General features: G+C 28.4%; 2 protein-coding genes across 2 annotated transcripts; one reads left to right on the top strand and one right to left on the bottom strand.

The window, feature by feature from the left end:
- The first annotated feature begins 2,465 nt into the window (after positions 1 to 2,465).
- Positions 2,466 to 4,983, top strand: LOC137815333 (GDSL esterase/lipase At5g63170). The gene is made up of 5 exons (XM_068618478.2): positions 2,466 to 2,706; positions 3,228 to 3,358; positions 3,586 to 3,813; positions 3,963 to 4,218; positions 4,636 to 4,983. The coding sequence occupies exons 1-5, from the start codon at positions 2,466 to 2,468 to the stop codon at positions 4,863 to 4,865; spliced, it is 1,086 nt and encodes a 361-aa protein (XP_068474579.2). The 3' UTR covers positions 4,866 to 4,983.
- Positions 4,984 to 7,160: 2,177 nt separating this feature from the next.
- LOC137816312 (la-related protein 1C-like) lies at positions 7,161 to 11,447 on the bottom strand. Its single transcript, XM_090305389.1, has 6 exons — positions 10,654 to 11,447; positions 9,738 to 10,302; positions 9,513 to 9,657; positions 9,349 to 9,439; positions 7,848 to 7,919; positions 7,161 to 7,738 (listed from the first exon to the last, which is right to left on the bottom strand). Exons 1-6 carry the CDS (start codon positions 11,146 to 11,148, stop codon positions 7,529 to 7,531), a joined length of 1,578 nt encoding a protein of 525 aa, XP_090161515.1. The 5' UTR covers positions 11,149 to 11,447; the 3' UTR covers positions 7,161 to 7,528.
- Positions 11,448 to 15,001: the final 3,554 nt, after the last annotated feature.

Here is a 15,001-nt window from a genome sequence, read left to right as displayed (position 1 = left end):
TGATTCCTGATTTCATGAATTAATACCTTTTATTTGTTAATTACTGTTATAAGATGTGTATTACATAAGATAAATATTTTATTTCTTTATCTGTTAAAAATAATAATACGTATTTATAAATATATAAACTGTATTAGGATTTAGATTTATATTTCTGTAAATAAATTATATTTTGATGGATAATTTAGAGAATTCTCATTCTGTTGCATATGGTACGCTTCAAATAAAAATATTTAAAAGATTGCATGTATATACGGTGTATAAGTCAAGTGTTATACCGTATTAAAAAAATATTTGATTAGGTATAAAAGTATCTTTATCATTGATCTCTTCAATTCAAGTATACAAAAAAGATAAAACATCTAAACTTAAAATAATTATCTACACTTCACCTTTATAATATTCAGTTAAACTTAAAATTTAATTTTTATTATTAATGAAGAATGAAATTAATAAAGATTAGTATTTTAATATACAAAATTAACTATTAAACTTTTTATGCGTATTATGTTTAGAATTTTATTATACTCAACACTAAAAAAGCAAAAATAACTTATTAACTCAAAATCCTTATAAATGATCTCCTCTATTTAATTTCAAAATTCAATCTGTTTTTTTTTTTCTTTAGCTTGTTGTCGATAGTTGTATTTGACAGTTATTTTTTAAATAGTTGTTTGGGAAGTGTTGTATTGTTAAATTGTTTTTATTTTTATTTATATCAATTAAATTATCATTAAAGTGATATATATTATTTATAGTTGATAAAAAAAAATTGAATAAGAAGAAAGTTTGTGCATCTGTTATGATTCAGTATTCTCTCACACTTACACTAACATGTTAGGGGAGAGTCTGCCAGAATGATGAGAGATTTTTATTAATAAATAAAAACAAACTTAAAATATAGTTATTTTTCTGTTTTAATGTCTTTTTTTAATATATTTTAGTTTCGTGGTTGCATAATTTTTATATATTTTATTAACAAATCATTTTTTAAAATAAAATTTTCTATATTTTAAATTGTGTTATATTATATTTTTTAATATATATATTTAAAATAAAATAAACTACTATATTTTATGTAATATTTTAAAACAACTTATTTTTATCATGACATGTTTTTCATTTTTCAATTCAATCCCTTCTAATTTAAATTTTTACTTTTAGTGTTTATTATATTTTTTTCAATGTTTTTATTTATCATCGAGAATTATTTAAATTACATCTTATTATATTTATATTTTATTTTCAAAAGTAAAAAAAGTAGAACATTTTATTTAATGTATTTCAAGTAGAACATTTCATTAAATTAAATTAAAAAAAATATTTTCTACTCTCAATTTATCTTTTTAAATTTTATTATTTGTGGTGATTTTGTCTAAATCAATTTCTCTTTATTTTATTTAATGTGTTTTAATTATTCGGACGGGAATTGGGTGTTGATAACAAACTTTCATTCTAAAGTTTTAAATTGCTTAAATATAGCTAGTTTTCGTAGAAGACTTAGAAAGAAAAAATAAGTCTTTTTGAAGAAAATTATTAAATTAAAAATTTAATTTTAGAAATTAAAATAATTAGTTATTTTATTCATTAAATTAGAGTCTAATTTAGAAATCAAAAAAAATATTAATATATAAATTAATTCTTATTATTAATAAAAAAAATTATTAACATGTAATGACTTTATTCATGAAAATATTTTCAAGACCAATTTTAAATCTTTATCCAAAATTATTCCCTCCTTTTAAAGTTAATATTTATTTTAATTGGTATTAGATTTAATTTATTGAGATTATTTCTTTTGAATGACAAGAATATACAGACCATTAATAAACTCCATCATTTATTTAAAGATGAAAAGTTTTACTCATAAAAAGTGTATAATTTGAAACAATCCAAATTAGACTTATCCTAACTTTTAATTAAGAAAAATCAATTGCTCATAAAGAGACATAAAATTAAAAAAAAATTAAGAAAAAAAAAACATAACTTGTAGAAGAAGACTTGCAAATGTTATTGTACAACTGGCTTGTTAAAAGAACTACAAAGTCTCAAAAGATAAAATCCATACTTTTTTTTTTCAAAAGTTATTTTATCATAAGAAAAAATGAATTTTATATTTAAAAAAACACTATTCAATTCCTTGTGGCCATGTTCTTAGTATCATTCCACTATTTAGCAAAAAACAGTAGAACATAAATTCTATAATTAAAATCATGGCTTAAATGTTTAAAATGTATATGTCTATTTATTTATTAAATATTAAATTTTCATGGTGAATTGCATCAAATTGTGTCCTAACATTTAAATTATATCCTTATTTATTTATTAATATACATTGACATGATGTAATTTGTTGAATTTGTATTAAATGGGATATATATGGAATACTTGGGCATGTACATTCTTGCAACATAACTATCTATAAATACCACAGAAGCCTGCAAGAAAACCATTGAGAAAGTAAAATGGAACAAATTGTGGAGAGAGCAGTGACAATTGTGTTGGTTTTGTTTGCTGTGAGAGCAGTAGCTGTTAATGCATCAATTCCAGCATTGTTTTCATTTGGAGACTCAATTCTTGATACTGGAAACAATAACAATCTTCAAACTTTTAGTAAGTACAATTATCCTCCCTATGGAAGGGATTTCCCTGGAGGAATACCTACAGGAAGATTTGGCAATGGAAAAAATCCCACAGATTTGATAGGTAAATAATAAGATTTATATCAGCATGCATGATTTTTGCTTTTTTTACTGTTGGAGTATAACATACGAAACTCGGACACGTCTTTTAAATGGTGTGTGCGTGTTGGATACACGTATCGGACGCTGATACTCATAAGGTATGTATTGGTAAAGAGTCCAATTCAAAAAATATTTATTGAATTTCTAACAATTCTAGGATAGTCTAACATAATTTAAAAAAAAAATACATTAATTTTCTATTATGATTATAAAAATAAAGAATAAATTCTTTTTGAACCAATAATAAGAAACACTTTTCTTCTATAAAAAAAACTGAAACATATTTATACACATATAAATTTTTATTAATTGTCAATTTATATAACTCATAGTTATATATATATATAGACATGTGACTCTGTCTCCTACAAAGATTATACTTATTTCCATATCCGTATTGTATCCTTTTTCAGAGTGTCTATGTTAATAAGATATAAGAGATCCAAAATGGTTTATTATATAAACTGAATATTGTATATGCAGCATCGGCACTGGGAGTAAAAGAAACGGTGCCAGCATATCTTAGCAGCAACTTGAACTCTCAAGACTTCATAACTGGGGTTTCCTTTGCTTCTGGTGGTTCTGGCATTGATGATCTCACTTCTCAAATACAGGTATAACATCAACTACACTTTCACTGCATTTTAGATGAAAAACTCCTTAATCCAGCACTGATTTTATTCTCCACTAACCCTCTGAATAAGACATATATTATCTTTGGAAGAACATTATTAGTTAATTTCTTCATATCTCTCATCATAAGCAATTGCCTGAATGCATGAATGAGATTTTGAAATGATAATTTATGTGAGTGAATGGTGTTTGTTTTGTGTGAGATCAGGGAGTTCTGTCACAGCCAACTCAGCTGAGAATGTTCAAAGAATACATAGGAAAGCTGACAGCACTTGTGGGACAACAACGTGCGAGTGAAATCATATCCAACAGCCTCTTCCTCGTTTCTGCTGGCAACAACGACATTGCCATCACCTATTCTAACCTTCTTGCCACTACACGTCCTTTCCCTTTATATGTCTCCACTCTAATTTCCACAGCTTCAAACTTCTTCAAGGTTCCATTGCCACCTCCTCCTTCTATTCATTTTCTATGTTATCATCATATGTTTATGAACTTGAAGATTGTTTTGTGACTCAAACAAAGTGGTTCATATTTATTTATTCTTTCTTACTACTGATAAAAAAATTTATGAACTTGTTGAAGAGTATTTATGATCTTGGAGTACGAAAAGTGTGGGTGTTAAGTACATTGCCACTGGGATGCTTACCTGGAGGAAGAGCTGCAGCTGGGGGGCCATTCAGATTTTGTGCACAAATTGTGAATATGGAAGCACAGACTTTCAATGCCCAGTTATCATCAGCAGTTGATTCCATCAGAGCCAGCTTTCCAAATTATGACATTAGATTCATCGATGTCTATAATCCTTTTCTTAGTCTTATAAATAATCCACAGGCATCAGGTTATTTTCTATACAACTTCATTCACTCATTCAAGATTAGTTTATGTATTTACCTACTTAGCATAGACACTCAGACAAATATTAACACAACACGGACAGGGAGATACGTATAAACTCTAAAATATTACATGGACACTGACACGGACATGGACATTTTTAGACAATTAATGTATTTTTTCTTTTTAAAATTGTGTTTGAACTGTACTAGAATTGTCAGAAATCCAATAAATATTTTTTGAATTTGACACTTCACTGATACGTGTCATATAAGTGTCGTGTCCTACAAGTGTCGTACGAGTGTCGTGTCCAAAACATGTGTTTGTCGGATATATCATTTAAGAGAAGTGTATGAGGCTCATAGGTATTAACACCGGAATCAAGTTGTTAATATAGTGGTTTACATTGTGATGATTTCAGGGTTTATAGATGCTGGTGAAGCGTGTTGTGGAACAGGTGCATATGGAAATTCAGGGGTGTGTAACCTTCTGAGTGTGTGTCTAGATCCTAGAACTTTCATTTTCTGGGATTTTGCTCATCCAAGTGAGAGAGCTTATCAGCTTGTGGTCTCTTCTGTTATTCAGACACAAAGGAACAATGATCCAAGCTTTTTTGCTTCTTCTTCTGTTAATACTTCTCTCTCAAATTAATTACCCTTTCTCTCAAATGGAGAAACACAAGCTTCATGTGTTCAGTGTTTATCAAGTCTCAACAGTGTAGCTTTGTTGCAATAATCAGCTTTTATCAAGTCTCAAGTGTTATTAATTATGGAAATTATTATATAATACAACAAGGTTTTTTTTTTCTTATATGTATTTGTGAGGATGCACCAATCCTAAACCTGATCTCAGTAAAATGAAATTGAATGTCTTTCTATGATTTAATTTTCCTTAAAATATATTAATAATTAAGAACATTTATTCTTTATCAAAATAAAGTAAAATACATATATTAAATAAGTAATGCAATCTTGTTTTAAAGTTTTAATTATTTTAAATGAGAAAAATATTTTTAAAATTATTAATTGTTGTTTTATTATGTAGCAATCTTTTTATACGCGTGTTTGACTCAAACTCAAATCAGGTTTCTAAGATAACCTTTTTAAAAGGATTTTTTTTATATTTTAGGCAAAATTTGACCATCTATCTATATTTATTTATAATTATAAATAAGACTTTAACATATTATATATAACAATTGATCAAAAAAATAAATTTAATAATATATAAATAAATTTTACTGTAATCATTTCATCAAATAAAATTTAATGAACTTGATTATATTTAACAAATAATTAAACATTTGTTACATTAATATTATTATTTCATAGATATTAATATAACATAATATTATTAATACGGTGTTTATAAATAAATAATTTATATTGATATTAATTATTTTATTTATTAATTTTAGCATTTAAAATATAGATTTACTAAATGTATAACTTTTAGGCATAGTTTCTTTATATAAACCACATAATTAAATAAAATTATTATTTTTAAATATAGAGAGTAAATTATATATAATCATTAATTCAAAATGATTTTGGCAATAATTAATTGTAGCAATTATAGCATTGCATGTCATGATTATAATTTGGTTTGAATGTATATTTTAATTAGATTAATATATGCACACAAATTAATATAAATAATCAATAATTATAATTATAAACAGATAATTATATGCATTTAATCTGACATGTAGGTGGACAATGTACATTAGGTTGTGAAAATTGATTTGATTAGTGCTTTAACAAGTTGATGGACTAACTCAATCTATTGAAAATATATATATATATATATATATATTAAAAAGTTAAAGAAAATACATATAATTTACATAATTTTATCCATTTATATTTTAAACTTAGAACTACATTATCATAGTCAAGTATATAATATTAATTACTTTCTAATATATAGAAAAAAAATACTTTTTAATATTGTCATAATAAATGTATAAATATTGCTTCTATATGATTAATGTTAAGGATACGCAAAAATGTGGGATATGAATTGAAAATATTGGACTTTGACTTTCTTCTGATTTACAAGGAAAGATATGAAAACAGAATAATAAAACACAAACACAATTGTAGAAGATACTAAACATACTATAAGCTATAAACTAAAAAAATGGAAGTAAAATCAATTATTTAAGCATAATTATTGTTCATCAATCGTAATCAATTATTACTATATTAGCTATAATTTTAATTAAAATATTAAAAATTATTTATCATATATAAATAATTAATCAACAACTAGGATTTTTTTTAGTGAATAAAAAATTATTTGATTCATTTGTTTTATATATTTTATAACTTGTAATTGAAAATTTAGATCAATGTCACATTTATTATATGAATAAGACTTGGTTTATGATTCGTTTTGTCATGCTTAGATAAAAATATGGATTCGTTTTATCTTCATATGTATTATGTGCACAATAAAATCTAAGACAATATAGTTACTAACTTTTTGAAATAAAATTTTATTTTTTTGAAAATTTATCTTATAAATATTCTCTTCATATATTAAAAATTATAGAAAAAAATGGCATCAGTAAATTTTTGTAGAATGCTTTCCTCTTCGCGTTACATATACTCACGATTTAACTCAATTTTCAACAGAAGGTTGAAATCAAAATATATTAAAACATCTTTAATGAAAAAAAAAACTAATTATTCAATTAATATCTTCACTTGAAATACCAGTTATTACAATTATATTAAAAAACACATTTAAATTATGGAAATTCCTGAGTTTGAAAAAACCAAATGTATTACAATTTAACTACATGAATATCTAAGTAAAATGGAAGATCATACTATGAGACCCTATCATAAGAATTATTAAAAAAAACAGAGTAATTAAAAACAAACTAATAGTGACAATATGATAGCACATAAATCAGAATAAAATTAAAACTCAACACTATAAAGAACGGACATTATTTACACTTTCTACCATAAATCATTAAAAAAATAGGAAATATTCATCAAAACAAATATCAGCTATACAAATCAATAATCTCGTTAAATCAGCCTCAATAAAAAATTTTAAGGTTTTTTTTCTAATTAGTTTTTTCTCTTTTTTTTTTTCTTTACCATAACAATGGTGAATAACTCTTATTTCCTTCCACTACTTCACTCAAAACCACTATCAAAATCGAGACTGCTGAAAGAATCAACTATCACAGTCTCTATTCCCATCACCTCCAAAAAACAACCTAAGACCACAAGGCTTCAATATTGGACCCCAAAAAGGTTAAGAAATCTGGTTTGAGTAGATTATTTAAATACAGTTTAAGTGCTACTTCCGGTAGCACCACCATTGGTGAGTTGATGCAGACTACGTGGCTCTGCAGTTTCTTCCATAGTTATAGCTTGAAAATTAACTGTCAAGTTATTGGATCTTGATCCACGGGGAGACGGCGAAGTAGAAGTAGATCCAGACCGTCTTTTAGTAGAGGGCACCCATTTCATCCACTCACTATGTCTTCTCAACTTGTCACCCTGCAGTTTGAAGAAAATAAATTCCAAACTCTTAACAAACTATATATAAGTGCAAATTACTTAAATCAAGTAGTGACACGTAAAAAAGTACTATTACATGAGAACTTACCAGCACTTCCACTATTGTGGAAGTTCTCATAGAATCCAGTATCAACTGAACATTAGTTGTAAGACTTTTAACCTGCAAAAATTCGGTAGATAGAGCCAAAACAAACTTAAAGTGCTAAGTACTTATGAAGATTAATAAAAGACAGTTGAAATGTTACATAATCTTTCATTGTCTTTATTTTCTTTAAAGAATTTCTCAAACAAGAGAATGGTTACTCGATGAATAACATTCCATTCCATTATTCTCTGGACTACACTCAAACCTGGGTAATGTGCAGAACAATATGTTTGTAATCACATTCCACAACCTTGCTCTCTAAAATCCTTATAAAATATATTGAGCGCAGAAAAACAAACAAGTTCAAGTAAAAAAATCAATAATGATTAATATTGGAAAGTATTAATCAATTATATTTTGTAGTTGATCAATGTCTTATACATCAGATTCAAAGTTACAAAATAGGAAGACGAATAGAATAGAACACTAGATAGGAGACTTTTCAGAAAATCCAATTTCATCACTTGTCACCCTTGGTAGCATGTCATAATAATTAAATAATTTCATTTGGAAAATGGTCAAATTCAAAAACAAAAAATTATATTTATCATGCATCCCTTGGTAGACTATGTTTGTCCTGTTACATGTTTAAAGTAGGATGTCAATAACAAAAAATTATATTTATCATGCATCCCGTAGCACATAGATGTCAAACTATAAGGTGCAGAACAAATAACATATCTAAACCTCACTCAAGCACCTAGACACTAGTCCAGGTTCGTTCAGGGAGTAAACCATCCATACTGGCAGAAATACAGATATTCAACATGGAGATATCAAGGCAAAGGGTATACCAAATTGTGGAAGCATATGGAGAAAAAAGATATAACACAAAATACACTAATCCAAAAAGCTAAAATGGATGAAGAGCAAACTGACATCAAAAGCTCACAAAAGCACATGGTCATCCTAAACAGTTCAATGCACCATACAGTACCAAACTGTTATTCAACTCAGAAATTTCAACCCAACAAGAAATTAAAAATTTAAATCAGAAGCAGAGCAATATTTGAAATAGTCACAAACAACAAATATCAAACTTATGTGTCAAGGACACACAAGAGTAAGTTGAAATTTATATCATCAGACAAAAAAAGGTCCAACTTTCTCATTTCTACTGGTCACCTGGAACAGCATTAGTTCCAGACAGACAGAATATGTAAAATAATCAACTACAAAGAGAAAAATCCATCTTCCCTAGCAAGAGACATAGTCAAAGTAGTCATATATAAGCAAAAATCTACCAAAACATTGATTCCAAATAAATTGTGTAAGGAAAATCCTCAATCACAATCATCTTAAGAAAAGAAAAAACTGCTACAGAATTGCTACCGTAAGTCAAAGATTTAGTGAATTACTAAATTATACAACCAAGGAGTATAACATTAAAAGTCTCTACACAAAAGATGCAGGCTGTATTTTTTAACCGAGCAAAAAAACTTACTCGAGGGAAGTCTGCTATCAAAGTAACAGGAACCCAACCCTGTTCATCCATTTTAGACCTTAAAAACTCATCTCTCACTAAATTAGCATCACTGCAAAAAAACAAATTGAGAATGAATGAAGATTTATTAACAGTCTAAATAATAAACAATGGATCAAGTTTACCTAAAGTAATAGTCAATTTGGCGGACTATCATATTGGAGAGAGGAGATTCAGCAGCAGAAAAGAGTGTTGTGGGAGGAGGGCTGGGCGTGAAGTAAGGCATACCAGTAAACTGCTCCATTGCCACTGGCTGATAGTAATAAAACTCTAAAATGGAAAAAGAAGAAAAACATTAGTTTGTTTTTTATTTTAAACCGAGACAATTGATACAAAGAAGAAAAACGAACCAGAAAAACCCATGGGGTTAGCAAATGGGCCAATGGGTTGATGGCCCACAAAAGCAGCAGAGTTAGGAGGTGGTTGCCTCAGTAATCCTCTAGGAGGCATCCTCGGCTGATGTACAAAAGTGTCTCTGGTATTCCCATAATTTCGACGATCATGATCATGCCTGCTACCGTAACTATTATGATAGGAACCATCTCCTCGTGGATGAGGCCCAAGATAACTCCTGTGAGATGAACCACGATATTCATTCATCCCAGGCACAAAGCCCCCCACCATTGGTCTATGATCCCAGTTACTATTACGGTAATGATCTCTTGGAGCAGGCTCAGGTACCACAGGTACCATACCATAACTAACTGGTGGGAGCTGGTATACAGGAAAAGGTGGTGGTGGCGGTGGTGGAGGAGGATTGGAGAAGTTGCTCTGAGAAGGACCAGACACAATGCCACTACCACCTACCCGCTTCATCGGTCTTTGTCTACCAGGCACATTATAATTTGTTGCAGGATTAGGTTTTGCATTAGTAACAGTAGCTGGTTTCTGAGAAGACTGAGAAGTCATTTGCCCCTACAACATAACAAAAAGGGTCACACCAAGTAATAATACCCAGTACCCACCATTTACCATTCTTGACATCGATTTTAAATCCTTCTTAACAAGACATACATACTCTTTTTGAGACATCCAAAATATATATAGGATTTTTTGCCATAGATTCATGTAAATTGGAAACATTATACATTGACAAAATTCTATACTTGGGCATTATTCTAGTTATATTTTCATAATTTTCAAACAGAAAAAAACTAAACAGAATTACAACGCACGGTATTCGAACCAAACTAAACAGAATTATAAATTAAAAAAAAAGGGAAAAAACTAAGCAGAGAACTAGGGCATAATGTATTTGAACCAAACCTGAGAAGTGGAGAGTGATCCATCAGCAACGGTCTTGGACGACGATTCAGCTGGCAATTTAGCAGAAGCTTTGGTAGATGCAGCAGACAGAGAGGGCCACGATTCAGCGCCCATTACAGGCCCAGTCTCCACGACGACGCCGTTTGAGGGCTTATTCCAAACGGGTTTCTTAGAACGATCAGCATTGTCCTCAGCGCCATCAGAGCTATCTGCAACACCAACCGTGTTAGAATTGTCGAGCGGCGGCGACGCCGGAATGACCTTGGGAGAACAGTCGGAGGACGGGGGGTGGTCGGCAATGAGTGACGAGGAGGAGGATGACGTCGAGGGCGGCGATTGGTGAATAGCAGGCGGCGATTCGGGGTCGCCACCGCGAACGACTTGAGCCCAGGGCGAGGGAAGGTTTTTTGGCGGGAAGTTGGGATCGGAAGGGTGGAGGGGGGAGGGAGGAGTAGAGGAGGAGTGGTGGTTGGAAGATTTGGCAGTGGTAACCATTGATGATTAGGGTTTGTAGTTTTTTTGTGTGTTGTGTGTTTGTATTCTGAGACTGAAAAAAAGATTGATGAGTGAAGAAGTGAAAAAACAAAGCAATTCGATAATTACAATAGTGAAAAGGAAAAGGGTGAAATTGATGAAACTGAAATTAAATATGAGTTAGGGTTTTTCTGGATTCAATGAGATGGGAAACGGATCTTAGTTGAACAAGAACCCTTTCTCTCTCTCTCAGAGCATAAACAACAACAACAACTTCTTCCTTCGTATTCTTTTCCCTTTCCTTTTATATTGCTAAATTCATCTCCTCAATATGCATTCTATCTTATATCAAAATAACCATTAGATAAACTTAGATTCATAACAAAAAAATATAATAAAATCTTTATAAATATATAAACTGTATCAGGATTTAGATTTGAAGTACATATTTTTCGTAACAATAATATATTTTAGATTTCTGTGAATAGATTATATTTTGATACAATATTATTGTTATCGACTGATAATTCATTTTATAAAATATTAAATTTAAGTTAGAATTTGAAAAATTGCAAATAACAGATTAAAAAATAAAAAATAAAAACGTTCTCGTTGATAAGGTAGCGAGAATCTAATATAGGGACGGTAAACAGATTTTTAAAAATTAACAGAATCTTAGGAAAGCTAAATTGATAGAGAATGATATATTTTTTATTTATTTCTCTTTAAATATATAAAATAAAATATTAAAAAATAATAATTAAGAAAGAGTGTATTTTGGAGAAAAATTCGTTATCTTATAATTGAAAGAAAACGTGGAGATATATAGATTCTTCCGAATTGCATAATAAAAAAGAAAATCATTTTTTTTAGGGAATGAGACAATATTGTTTATTATGGTAAGTTGGAATCTATAATATCTTTTTAATCAATACGTAAAAATTATTTGAGGAAATAAATAGTGTATTATTCTTTCCCTGCAGTAGAAATTAAGGGAAAGGTAAAAAATAAATACTTTATTCATAGGTTTTTATATAATTCAAAGTCCATTTCACAATTATCCCATTGTGTGAAGTGGAATGTTACATATGCAAGTCACACACACAAAAGCTTATAAAGAGTTGTGTTTTTTCACCATTGAAAGGGATACTCCTTTTAAGAAAACAGCAATGGATTGAATTTGGAAATATTATAAAACAGATGAAACATCATTTCACATGGTATTTCAAAAGATGATTTTGTTTTAAGAATAAAAGGCATGACCTCTCCGCAATTTTTTTTTTAAATAGAATTAAAGTAACTTATTTATGTTACAAAATGGGTCAATTTTTTATACTCAATAATTTAACAAGTTGAATCCAACCTATGATACTATAAGTTCCCTAGTCTCATGTCGAAGCATTAGAGACTACAACTCCATTATCGACATCTAATTTATCGGTATCATAATCAGACTCGGTCCATGATATCACAATAAGATTTGTGAGATGTCTAATGAGTCTTATGTAAAAAGACGAGTCTTCCTCATTAAGTTTAGAATCTTTTTCAACTAAAAAATGTGTAGATGTTCCATAGGAGCACAAGCCAACATATTAGTCTCTCGAGTAAGGTCTTTATTTCCTTTTGCTATAGTGGATTCCAGTTTTATTTCAAGCAACTTCAAGTCCGAAAAATAGTTAAGATCACCTAATTTCTTAATTCATAAGTGTGGGTAGAGATGTTATGGGATGAATTTTCTAATGATTGTTTCAAATAACTACAATATCATCCACATAAACAAAAAGAACAATCCTTAATGTGTCCACATGTTTTAAGAAGAGTGAATGATCAGCAAAAGAATAATTAAAATTATGTGAAAATAAGTACACCACTAACGTCCAAATTTCTGCAAACTCATAAACATATTCTTGTCATTAATAAAACACCAGTTATAAACTTCATGTATACATTTTCATCTAGAACTACATGTCTGTTAATTTCAAATTACTTGAGAATCCATTTATTTGTAGGAACAAGAGCTAACAATAGGTGTAAAGTGAGAGCAAAGGTATCTTCCAACTCTTTGAGTTGTGTACATGCTTTTGCAATAAGTGGAACCTTATATTCTTACACCCACCCATCAAATTTGTGCTTCATCTTATAAACTCAAAAAAACACATAGGCATGAAAAAGGTCCAAACAGAAAAAACTAAGTTTCAAAGAGAAAAACCAAACAGCAACAAATAGATAGGTTATCAATTGTCAAAACCACCAAGTGTGTGGTTGTGGAAAGAGGTTCAAATTTTCAGGATAATCTATGTGGTTGTGGAAAAGTGTACAAAGTTTTTAGGAGGTAAAAATTAGGAACTCTTAAATCTATGAACATTGTGTGTGATCAACATGCTCACATAGGTAAAAAAATTCTTACATGGTTTCATATGTGTGTTTATCATTCAGTCAATGTAATCATGATTTTGTCAAAATTATATCACTTATGAGTATATTAACAACATTAAAAAAATAAGTTTGGTATTAAATGAGATATTTGTTAGATATAACTAATAAATATATTTTTAATAATATTATTCATTCATATTATTTATTATTATAAATAATGATCAATGCAATTGGGAACTTCAATGCATATAAAATAAATATTTCCTTTTACAACATAACTTGTTTTATACATAAAATGACATCACCAAAATTTCAATATTGAACCATTTTTTTAAGAAAGAGTAATAATGTCACATGATATAAGTAAATACAAGTTAAATTTTAAGATATTAAATAAAAAATCTATTGTTTATTTTTTAAAATATTCTAATAATCTTTTTTTAAAACTATACAGATAAAAAAGGAAAAAAACTATTAATGGTATTATTAATAGATAATAAATACAGTAACTATATATAAGTTAAATATGACGTATGGTGTGAAAAAAAAAGTCAAATATACCCTATAAATTTATGCATGTGCAATGCAATATCTAGTTAGCTTAAAAAGAATAAGATCAAAGATATTGTCAATAGAATATTAGTTAAAGGCGAAGAATTATATATTAATCTTCCCTCGTTTAACCTTTCAGTAACCTATATCAAAACTGAATTAGATTATTAGATTACGATACGTATTTAATTAAAAAATATTTGAACTGTGAACTAATATACCTTATACATATATATAAAATAGTTGTTACGAACTAAGTAATATTATTATCAGTAAATACTAACAAAATTGGCTTCTTAAAACAAACTTTTTTGTATTTTTTTTATCAATAATAAAATAAATAAATATAAATTGAATCTATTATAACTTATATATAGGTTATGATTCTTAGATAACTCTAAATTTAAATAATAATAAAATTTGAATAAAGATATAATTTATAAAATCAGTTTTTGCTTTGAACGTGTGGAATTGACTCAATTGAATTTGGGTAGTTGGAAGAATGTTGTGGTTTTTTGATTTGGATGAGCATGGTTGTTTCTTATTGGAGGTTTTATATACCCTAATCTTCTATTTTGTTGCTCTTACTTTTATGAATAGTTACATTATATGTTCAACGGTAACTATCACCACCACCAACCATACATTTGTTGCCATGCCATCAGTGCTGAAAGGACCACAAAGATATTTGTCTTTTTTAGAAACAGAATTAAAATGTTTATTTCATTTTTACTATTTTAATTTCAATTACAGTAAACTAATTTCTAAATTATTTGATATCAAATGAGATTTAAACTAAGAATGATTATCTTTCTTCTCGTAAATTTCAAACTTGAATGATAAAAGACACTCTGATGTTTAAATGAGATTGGTATTTGATGTTCGACGCTATTAGTGTAGAATAACGACGTACCTTATCCTTAAAATCTGTAATTATTTATATTAT

Source organism: Phaseolus vulgaris, chromosome 1 (assembly GCF_051622355.1).
Source record: "Phaseolus vulgaris cultivar YP4 chromosome 1, ASM5162235v1, whole genome shotgun sequence".
NCBI classification, from domain to species: Eukaryota; Viridiplantae; Streptophyta; class Magnoliopsida; order Fabales; family Fabaceae; genus Phaseolus; species Phaseolus vulgaris.
This window is presented reverse-complemented; position numbering and strand designations above follow the sequence as displayed.